The sequence below is a fragment of the Neofelis nebulosa genome, chromosome 10, assembly GCF_028018385.1.
Source record: "Neofelis nebulosa isolate mNeoNeb1 chromosome 10, mNeoNeb1.pri, whole genome shotgun sequence".
In the NCBI taxonomy this organism is placed as follows: Eukaryota; Metazoa; Chordata; class Mammalia; order Carnivora; family Felidae; genus Neofelis; species Neofelis nebulosa.
In genome coordinates, this window is record NC_080791.1 from 20,130,354 (window position 1) to 20,141,636 (window position 11,283).

The 11,283-nt window shown below is 50.6% G+C and overlaps 1 protein-coding gene across 1 annotated transcript in view; it reads right to left on the reverse strand.

Annotated features, from left to right (window-relative positions):
- The window catches only part of CLMP (CXADR like membrane protein), a 97,334-nt gene extending 89,697 nt beyond the window's left edge, over nucleotides 1-7,637 (reverse strand). Inside the window, 2 exon segments of the mRNA XM_058687098.1 lie at nucleotides 6,661-6,977; nucleotides 7,413-7,637. Coding sequence (XP_058543081.1) covers nucleotides 6,661-6,691 — 31 coding nt within the window. The 5' untranslated portion in view covers nucleotides 6,692-6,977; nucleotides 7,413-7,637.
- Between the last annotated feature and the right edge of the window lie 3,646 nt (nucleotides 7,638-11,283).

The following is an 11,283-nucleotide window of genomic DNA, read 5'->3' on the forward strand; positions in this document are numbered from 1 at the left end:
GGCCGTGTGCTAAAGACGATAGTTCACGAATCTGACCCCGAAGCAGGGCAAGGTCTCTTGAATACTAAGTACCTCGATATTAATTTGAATAACCTTGGATAACTAACTACAAGAGTCTTCTGCTTAATCAGAAGAGCTAGTAATCCATGTGAGACATACACAGGAATGCTAAATCATAAACAATAGTCATATTAACCCAACCCACACAAGCCAGATTAACCATTTGAATGGAATAGGGGAAGGGGGTAAGTGATAAATGTCCTAACTGTATTTTCCACCATAGGGTTTGTCCTCTGGCATCCTGTAAATGAAGCCTCTGCTTCTTGGTAATATATTCTTGATTCTAGAATATTTCTGTCCCTCCTGGTAAATGAAAAGCAAATGGTCTCTGGAATCTGAAGTGCTGGGTTGCTATTCTGGCTCAACTATTTACTAACAGGGTAAGCTTGAGAAACTTACTTGAATTCTCTAAGCCTCAGTTTATTTATCTGTAAAATGGAGTGATAATGACATTTGCCCTCAAAGAGTGATTTAGGGATGAGGTAAAGTATGTTAATAAACTTTGTAAATTGCTCAACCTTGTACGATTGTTAGACCTGAATTCTACTGTCATGATAATCCTACCCTTATAATCCTATCTCAGGTACTACAAGTAACCTAATAATATACAGTTCATATCTCGAAACCTAACCACAAGTTCAAAACCGCGCAAGGAACCCGTTAAGCCACACACTTAATAGATCACTTTATTATATGTGAATTACACCTTATTTTTAATGCTTAATGCTTGCAAATAGTTTCACACAATAGACCGTCTATGCAGAAGTTTACTCTGGTGTCCACGCCGGGGGCTGTTTTGTAGGTAACTCTGTTTAGGGTGAGGTCAATTATTATTTTTTTTTTTTTTGTAGTAGTTTCTTTTAATGCTCTTTTTTTTTTTTTAATTTTTTTTTTTTTCAACGTTTTTTATTTATTTTTGGGACAGAGAGAGACAGAGCATGAACGGGGGAGGGGCAGAGAGAGAGGGAGACACAGAATCAGAAACAGGCTCCAGCCTCCGAGCCATCAGCCCAGAGCCCGACGCGGGGCTCGAACTCACGGACCGCGAGATCGTGACCTGGCTGAAGTCGGACGCTTAACCGACTGCGCCACCCAGGCGCCCCTAGGGTGAGGTCATTTAGGTGAGTATTTCAGTTACTAACCTTCTGGGGCATAGGATTCTAACCACCCATCCTGACCTTGAATGATCTTCCCTCCCTCGTTAACAGTGCCACAGTGCACTTCCATGGTGAAGTCTCTACTGCTCTCTTCGCATTAGGCAGAACGCCCTTCTGGATTTATAATCATATGCAACCAACTGCCGTGAGTGGACAGTGCGTGAAAAAAATCAGAAACGCATGCCAACACCCATGTGTTCCCAAACCCCAACCGCATTTAGACCAGCCAGCAAATTCTCAGAATTAAAAAAAAACCAACAACACAGAGAATGTTAATGATGTACAGAAACTTAGAGATAACCTTAGTCTAATGATCTCACATCACAGAAGAAGAAACTGAGGTTCAAAGTGGTAGAATTCACCCAGAATAACCTGGCAAAATTATGAAGGCGCCAGAGCTACTGGTTTTCCGATCTATTCCTTGTAAACACACACACACACACACACACACACCCTCTTTGGGACTATGGGTATAATTCTCTTTTTCTGAACACACCAGACATTCTACAAGGCACTGCAGAAGTTTCCAGGATTTCCACTTATGATGGCTAAATTGGAATGTTACGACATCTGCCCTATTTTTCAGGCAATTTCTCAACACAAAAACCAATGCCAATTAATCAGCACGTAGCACATTTAACTGAAGCATCTGAAGCGCAGTTGTGATCTTGGAGCTTAACTACATGAGCTGAAAAGGAAGGAGAGATCTTTTTTATTTCAAGAATGTGTGATAGAACAGATTATGGAATCAGGATTCCAGTCTTGGCCTTTCTTTTTTTTTTTTTTTTTTTCTCAACGTTTTTTATTTATTTTTGGGACAGAGAGAGACAGAGCATGAACGGGGGAGGGGCAGAGAGAGAGGGAGACACAGAGTCGGAAACAGGCTCCAGGCTCCGAGCCGTCAGCCCAGAGCCTGATGCGGGGCTCGAACTCACGGACCGCGAGATCGTGACCTGGCTGAAGTCGGACGCTTAACCGACTGCGCCACCCAGGCGCCCCCAGTCTTGGGCTTTCTATGAAGCTAGCTGTTTGACTTCAGCTGAGTCTTTCTGAACTCTGGTTCCTTCTTCACCATAAGAAAAGGAGTAGGTTTAGATCAAGGATTTACTCGGTCCCGAGGAAGGGCATTAGGACGTCCACGAATCCCCAGAGGTTACAGGCAAAATTCAATGTGTATACGCCTTTTTCTAAGAAATGGTTTCATCCGATTCTCAGTGGGGTCTGCAATTCCACAATTCTGTGTATATATTTTTTTCAAGTGGTACTAGTCCCATTTGCATTAATGGACAAGAAAGCACAAAGGCAAAGCTGAGTTAAAACTGGGCTCCTCACAATTGTGTCCTTCCACAGTCAGAGTGACGATCCTCCAATCTTTCACCTCTCTTGACCTTAAGTGTTCCAAAAATCCAACTCTCTTAACAAACGGTCCACAGCTTTTAGTCTACGCAAGGTACTGAAAGTGGTACATGGATAAAGGAGACGCTGGACCTGCCTGCGTGGAGCTTACGCTCTCACCGGGGCAAAGACAAGCCTCCGGATCACTATCATGCCAAGCAGCCTCACAGACTACTGTGATCCAAAAGAAGGAAAGTGTATCCTGTTGGGGGAAATCCTGGAAGGGCATATGGAGGAAGCGGTATTGGGGGTGAGATGTGCGGGGTGAACAAGATTTTGATCTGCTGGGGTAGGGGGAGAATAAGAGGGCATCTCTGGTGGAGGGATTCTCATAGGCCAGAAGAATAGAAACAGAAAGAAGCATGGGGCTTGTGTAGGGCACAGGAAATAATCCAGATTCCCTGTAGAGCTGCCTGGGGTGGGAGGAGAGGGGTTGTGAATGACATTGTGTAAAATCTTTGAATGAGAATGGTGTTGGTACTCAATGTTATAAGCAATGGAGATTTCCAAAGGTTTATGGACGAAGGGAGTAAAATCATAGAATTCTAGGAATTCTGAATTAAAGATCTCTTTACCCCTGTTTGAGGGACAAGAGAGTCAGAACAGGAACCCAGAGAGCTTGCCAGATTCCTAAATCCAAATTCTTTGCATTATACCAGCTGCCTCACGAGGTCCCTCTGGTAGCAGTGTGTAGGGTGGAGAAGGAAGAGTTCAGGCAGGAGACCAATATGGCAGCCATTACAGGAGTCCAAGTGAGAATTTAAGGTGGAATAAAGAGAACCTGAGCATCAGGGGAGGGAGGCAGTCAGAGGAGGGGCTGGGGCTGGGGGAGGCCATGAAATATCCCTTTTCTCTCCTCCATGAAGCTCAGAGCATTACGTGTTCATTCACATCAGAGGGGTGTGGCATTTGATTTCACTCACCGGCAGGTCCAGAGTCAACCGGTCCATCCTTGCTCAGCTTATGAACTCTTAGCCCTCCCAACTCCCCTTCAGTGCTGTGCATTCTCTAGAGAAAAGAGGCCAGAAATCACGCCGGCAGTGATCATAAGCAGCCCTGGAACTGTTCCTTTAAGGGACCGGTAGACGATTTTAGGATTCAGGCAACTCTGAGGGTTTTCTTTCTGGCTTTGCTAGAGTGCCAGGCATACCATGGCTCAAAACCACTTAGCAAATGAGGTTCATCCAGCCCACAGGAGTGCTTCCCTGGGGGCTTCTGACCCGTGCAGGAATGTCTGGCATAGAGGGGTCCCTTCCAGTGTTTTTCCCTTCAGTGGCCGGTCTCTGGATCACCAGCATCACCTCAGGTCTCTTGCTTTGTCCCTTGCCCAGACCCGTCAGCTCATCAACTCTGTGACGGGCTCATCTTTCTTGATCTGGGATGTCAGGAGTCTGAGTATGTCTGACCAAGAACAGAGGTGTGACAAAAGCCGGATAGTGTGAATGGCAAACATCCAGTTGTGCAGAATGCTAAGTCTATAGTCTACTTTTTCCCTTCTACGTTGGCCTTTCATTTGTGCCAGTTTTATAAAGACAGAACCAACAAGGGAATCATGAGAAGCAGCTTCTAGGAGAAAGAAAGTATCAACCCAACAGATCATTTTCTTGCCAGAGGAATGGCCACACGTAACAGGCGTGCAGCAAAGAGGGGACAGTGAATCAGTGACATCTTTTTGATGCTTGTCTTATCAGTTCCTCTTTCTCATGAACCAAGAGGATGACGATCGTCGAGGCCAGCCAGTTGATTTCAACGGACCATGTGGGACAGTCACTTTTCACTTTCCACCGTAAACTGTGCCCAAACAGTGCTGGTATGGAGCAGGTGTTCAGACAGGCTTAGCTTAGTTTTCTGTCCCTTCCCCAGACCCCTCACTGGCAGATTCGCTCTGACACCTCAGGCTTCATGACGAGGGCTAAACTGGATTTCACTACAAACAACACCTTCAAGTCCTTCTGTCGCGAAAGAAGGCTGTACTCACTGCGGTTTAGCAAGCCACCTCTTGAGGCAAACAACCTACATTCAAGCCCCATCTCCGTGCACCACTACGAGCTTACAGCCTCAAGCAAGTTCTCTGCCCTCTTTACACCTTGATTTCCATTAAAACGGGGATACTGACAGTGGGCAGCCAATAAGATTGGTGTGAAGGATAAATGAGTTAACAAGGTGGTGCATATCAAGCACGCGGGGTAAGTACTTAAAGAACTCCAGCTGCTTTTCATAAGGGAGCTCTGAAGTTTGAGTCTACTGAACATCTGGCGATTCATAGCTTCGGGCTAGGGGCCAGTAAAGGGGACCAAGGTGCCATCCAGATACACCAGCTGTGCACCGAAGCAGCACTGCAAGACTCGGCCAAGTATCAAGGACAACACAGTGGTTCCCCACCTGCCCCACTTGAGCAATAGTTTAGGCTAATCCACCTTCTTTATTCCTCTAACCTGGGTGATTATTGGCCCGAGGCTGGCCTCCAAAGGCCTGCACGTGGCCTCCTGGGTTTGTACGTTTAAAAACAAAAGAGAGGGGCGCCTGGGTGGTTCAAGTCCATGCAGTGTCTGACTTGGGATCAGGTCATGATCTCAGTCCGTGAGTTCGAGCCCCGCGTCGGGCTCTGTGCTGACGGCTCAGAGCCCGGAGCCTTCTTTGGATTCTGTGTCTCCCTCTCTCTCTGCCCCTCCCCTGCTCATGCTCTGTCTCTGTCTCAAAAATAAACAAAAACATTAAAAACAATTTTAAAAACAAAAGAGAGACAGAGAGCTCTAGCCATCTGAGTCAGGGTGGCTATTTTGTGCCTCTTCACTTCGGTTTGGGTTTGGTTTTTCTATTTCTAGACATCAGGCCCTGTCGGCCTCCCGGTGTTTCAGGCTGTCGGAGCTACGTGGGGGTTTAGGAACCATCTAATGGGCTTGTTTCGGAGCCAAGGAAACCGAAGCCCTGGGTAGTGAGTAAAGTTGCTCGAGATCACCCAGCTAGTCAGCTCAAAGTCAGGACTCGTTCTGTCGGGAGGTCCGGTGTCCCAGGCCGTGCGCGCTCTACCAAACCCAGCTGGGTTCGGTTTCCTGAACCCTGGCTAACTTTTCTGTCCTGTCCCCAGGGAGCCCCCACCTTCCCTGGTGCACACCACGACTTTTCTTCAGCTCAGCTCCTGCCTGCCCCTGGCGCCTCAGACACTCCTGGTCTTCCTGTCCGCTCTTGCCCACACACATCCTTGATGGGAACTGTCCTGCCCTGTCCTGCAAACCTGACTGCTTCCAGCCCAAGTGCGTCTGCGCCTTAGGGCCTGTGAGGTTTCAGGAGCCCCGCCTGGGTGACATCCAGATGGACACCGGCAAAGCTCTTCTTTGCCCCAGAACCTGTTCCTCTCTGTTCTTCTCTTCCCACTCCATTTTCCTCTGTCTTCCCGACTCTCTGTCGCTCAATCTCCCTCAGTCTTCCTCCTCTGCTTCCTATCCCCCCCTTCTCCTCTTTTCTCTCTAGCTCCCAGCCCGGTCCCCTTGTCCCTCTTCTCTCCCTCCGTCCTCACTTTCCCGTTCCTGGTCCCGCCTGCGCTCTGCCCCTTTCCCTCTCCTCCTTTTCGTCCCCGCACCCTCCCCTGTCTCTTCCTCCACTCCCTTCCTCTCACCCTTCCACACATCTGTTTCTAATCTGAGCCCTCGAGGCGCCCGTTTGAAACAAAAAAGCTCCCCCCACCCTCAGGAACCTGGCACAAAAATTCCTGAATAAACCTTCCTCCCTCCTGCGATCCTCCCGCGTCCCCAGATACTCCTGAAACTGACCACCAGCCCTCCCCACCCCCCAACCCTCCGCATCAGACGGTTCACGCCCAAAGTCCCCCCGGAGACGCGCCCCCCCCCGCCCCCCGCCCCCGGCCCCCAGCCCGCTCCCGGGCCCAGATGTGCGAGCCGCTGGCGATGGCCGACCGGGCGGGTCTCCGCGGACAGATGTGTGCCCCCGCCCCCCAACCCCGCGCGGCGAGCGGGGACCCGGGCGCCCGCGCTCCCCGGGGACTGCGGGGACGGCCTTGCGGAGCTGGCCCGCGCTCGCGAGCACTCACCTAGGCAGAGGAGGAGGAGGAGGAGGCTCATCCCGACGCCCCGGGCGCGGGCGCTCCCCCGCTCAGCCGCTGCTGGGCTCCGGGCCGGCGGGGCGCAGCCGACGGACCTCGGGCGAGCCGGGCGCGGCGCCTCGGGGTGCGCGCGGGGCGGCCGCAGCCATGTGCCGGCGCGGGAGCCGTCCCCGCGCCCGGTCCCCGCGCCCCCCGCCACCCCCCCGGCGCCGAGGGGCAGCTCGCGCCCGGACGGGAGCGGGGACCAGGGTCGGGGAGGACAGGGCCAGGCGGGAAGACGCTACCGCTCCGCCGAACACTTTTCCCTGTTAGGAAAGAAAAAAGAAGTGAAGAAAGAAGGGGGGGGGGGAGAGTGAGCTGAAACCACATGGTCGCCTCCCACCGGCAGCCCCTCCCTCGCCCGCGCCCCCCCCCCCCCTCCGCCCCGCGCCCGCCCTCGCGCAGCAGGGCCCGCCGCCGGGGCCGGGAGGGCAGGGGGCCGGGCCGCACCGACCCGCGCGGGGGATCGGCTGAGGCCTGGCCGCGCGTCTCCGGCTCCGTTCTCACTTTGTGCCTCTCTCCACTTCTCCCTGGCATCTCGTTTTCTCGCCCCCACTCACCCTCTGTGCTTCCAACTCTCTCCCTCATCTGCCCTCCCTCCCGCCACCGTCTCTCTCTCTCTCTCTCCTCTCTCTCTCTCTCTCTCTCTCTCTCTCTTCATTTCTCTCCCATTTACATTCTTCTGGCCGCTCCCCACTCACCTCCTCCCTCCTCTCCCTTCTTCCCTCGCTCCTTCTCTCCTCTGCTTGGCCCTCCCTGTCTGGCTGCGTCGTAGGAAAGCGCAGGCTGACCCTAAGGACGGTTAGGCGTGGAAGGGACTGCGACGGTCCGGCAGCCCTCCGCTGGCTGCTCCCTGCCTGCTTGGGAACCCCAGCCACCCTTCGCCTGGCCCTCCCTTGGCCTTTCGCATTCGCGCTCTCTCTCTCTCTTTCTGCTGTCAGTATTTACAGCAGCCCATCCTCAGATCCCCCGGGGGAGGGGGCCGTCCAGACCTAAGTGGAACTGGTCCATTAGGAAGCACTACACGTGGCTCTGGCCCAAATAGGCATCACTCCCTTTCAGAAAGAAAAGGCAGAAGGCGTGCAATTCCCTCCTGCCAGGGCCAGGCTCCTGGGCCCCAGGGACCCGCCTGCCGGCCAGTGGCACAGGTGGGAGCTGGCCTAAGGGAGGGAGAGGTCTGCCCTACAGGGCCCTGGAGCATAGAGGATACTAGAGGAAAGGGCAGTAGGGGCCGCGCTCGGGTGTCCACTGCCTGGAGCATGATGTGTGGTACACGCCCCTCCTGGGCTCTGGGAAACCGTGGAACTGCACTCTCTGGTCCCCAGACTCTGGATGTTCCTGGAGCAGTGACTTCTCTTTCAGCCACATTGAGGCATGAGGACCTGCTCGTCTCCAGCCTCACCGGTGTCTATGAGTGAGAGTTGGGCCCCGCCCCCCGCCCCACGCTGAGAAGTTGGGGATGCTTTGGAAGAGATGAACCCCTCCAGGCCTATTAGGCTTGCCTGATCGCACATTTGCCCCATTTTTCCAGGCCTCTCTCTAGGAATCTTAGATCCCAGGAGCTGTATAGTACCCTCTAGTCTTCCTGGTCCTAAGAAAAACCAACCCATTTCATAGACGAGGAAAGCAGAGGCTTGGAGAGGTAGGGGACTATCACCACGTCGCTCAGAAGGGAAGGTCAAGGCAGGGGCTGTCGTGGCGGCTTTGGGATCAGCTGTAAGTTCCCCGATAAACTAATGCCAACGTTTATCCATGTTGTCTCTGCTTCTTCAGTAACTATTCATCTACTGTGCACCAGGTGTGTTTTTTAGGGTGAGGACACAAAGTGAGTAGAACTTGGTTATTGACATTTTTTCAATATTTGGAACTAACGTCAGGGCACCGACTACAGACCAGGAATTATGTTAATTATTTAACATTTGTCTTTGCATTTAATTCTTAGAGCAATGCTAAGGGATAGGCGTTTTTTAAAAAAATGTTTATTTACTTTTGAGAGAGAGAGAGAGAGCGTGAGTGGGGGAGGGGTGGAGAGACAGAGAGAGAGAGAGAGAGAGAGAGAGAGAGAGAGAGAGAGAGAATCCTAAGCAGGCTCCATGCCATCAGTGCAGAGCCCCACGGGGGGCTTGATCTCACAAATGAGATCATGACCTGAGGGGAAAGCAAGAGTTGGACGCTTACCCGACTGAGCCACCCAGGTGCCAGGAAGAGGCATTTTTAACTCCATCTTAATGATGAGGAAACCAGAAACTAGAGAGATTAATATTATGCCTCATATCACAAAATATTAAAACCTCTCTCTTTTATTAATATTCTAACTTAATATTCTTTTTTTTTTTTTTAATGTTTATTTTTGAGAGAGAGACAGAGCATGAGAGGGGGAGGGGCAGAGGGAGAGGGAGACTAGAATCCAAAGCAGGCTCCAGGCTCTGGGCTGTCACCACAGAGCCCGACGCGGGGCCCGAACTCACAAACTGTGAGATCGTGACCTGAACTGAAGTCGGATGCTCAACCGACTGAGCCACCCAGGCGCCCCTCTAATTTAATAATCTAAAATATTATTATTTTATATTATAGAAGATTTAAAAGCTCTCTGACTCTGAGTAGTTTTACCTTCCATTTTATACTTCTGGTTCAATAGGAGAAATCAAAATATTCACAACTATAATTCACATGGGAATGTGTTGAAACAAGGTTTATTCTTAAAGGCTGACAAAGGTGAGAGGGAAAATAGAGAAGGTGGCTTTTTGTTATTTCTGCTTTAAAATTTTATTTAGTATTTGGAATAATTTCAGGCTTACAGAAAAGTTGCGAGAACAGTACAAAGAATTCTTGGGTACCCTTCACCCGGATTCCTCCTTTTTATTTCTTTCTAAGGGAGGTATTTTTGCAAAGGTTTTAGAGCCCCATTTCTAATCCCCCTACCACTGTGGCCTTTCTCCTGAACCTTGTGACACCATTTATTGCTTAAGGGCCGGTGTGCACAGGACAGATGTGTGTGGGTGTAAGCATGCGTGTGTTTAAACCTACATTGCTCAAGCTGGAAGGTAACAAGACTTCACTCCAAGACATGAGTCATCAGCAAAGGAAATGGATCGCCTGGGCTGAGATTAGGTCATAAACACTCGGTTTTCCCAGGTCCAAAGTCTTATAACCAGTAGATATTTGGCATATGTTCCTTGGAAAGAGGCTTTGTGTCCCTGAAGATGACTGTCCCTTTACCTGAAGCCTCTTGTCTACTATCCCACATCTGTGGGCCCCAAGTGGACAGTGCCTTGGGATGGTTCATAACTCAGCAGCCCATTGCGTACCTATGCCATAGCCCACGCTGGCCCAGCTGGGTGCCACGGGAATCGAAAGAGCTATGTGGCAGTCCTTACCCTAAATGGACCTCTCCGTCCCGTGGGAGAGGAAAAGTCAACATGTGAACTGTTTCAGCAACAATATGAGAAAGCTATGTAGTTAAGTGCCTGAATAAATTATCCTGACAGTAAGAAACACTGGGCATTCCAAGAAAGGAGGGAGCACGGTAGGCTGGGTGGTGGCGAAGTTTCCCTGGGAGAACAAGGCTGGAGTCAAGCCTTGGGGGATGATGAATAGAATAGAATTTCATTAGATGAGAAGACCTGAGGAGGACCATGGGGGTGGGGTGCATTTCTAGACAATGACGCAGAGGTAGAGTTTGGTGTACTGGGGGGGGGGGTATTAAATGAAATGAAATACATGAAAGGAAAAACCGATGGACAATAGAAGTCCCCTGGAACAGATAGCCTGAAGCAAAAATGGTGGAGTCCTGAATGCGAGGCAAAGGATTCTGGAAACGATTCTGTGGCTTCTCCAGACTCACTGACAAAACTTTTAGCAGAGGGGACTTTGATGAGAACCATATTTTAGGAAACAGAAATTGGCAGCTTTTGCCCAGAGGTGATCCCAATGACGGCCAAGGGTGGAGGGTTTCTGCACCCCCTTTCCTATCCATCAGGCTCCCTCCCCCATGCATTATGGTGACAGCTAACATTTTCTCAGTGTTTTCTTCTTCTTTTTTTAATGTTTATTTATTTATTTTGAGAGAGAGAGAGGCAGGGAGTGGGGAAGGGTCAGAGAGAGGGAGAGAGAGAGAATCCCAAGCAGGCTCCATGCTGTCAGCACAGACCGGATGTGGGGCTCGAACCCACAAACCAAGAGATCAGGACCTGAGCTGAACACAAGAGTCGGATGCTTAACCGACTGAGCCACCCAGGTGCCCAGCTCAGTATCTTCTAAAGTGATAACACATGCAGTTTCAAGACAAGTCCCTTATCCTCCCCACTCAATGGGGGAGCCAAGAGCACCACCCTACGTTTCTTTTGTACAGGAATTTTAATTTTTTTTAAAGCTTATTTATTTATTTTGAGAGAGAGCGCGCATGCGCAAGCATGCATGTGGGAAGGGCAGAGAAAGAGGGAAAGAATCCCAAGCAGCCTCCCTCCGAGTTATCAGTGCCCGACACCAGGCTCAAACTCGGATCCACTCAGGAACTGAACCATGAGATCATGATTTGGGGCTGAAATAAAGAGTCGGATGCTTAACGGACTG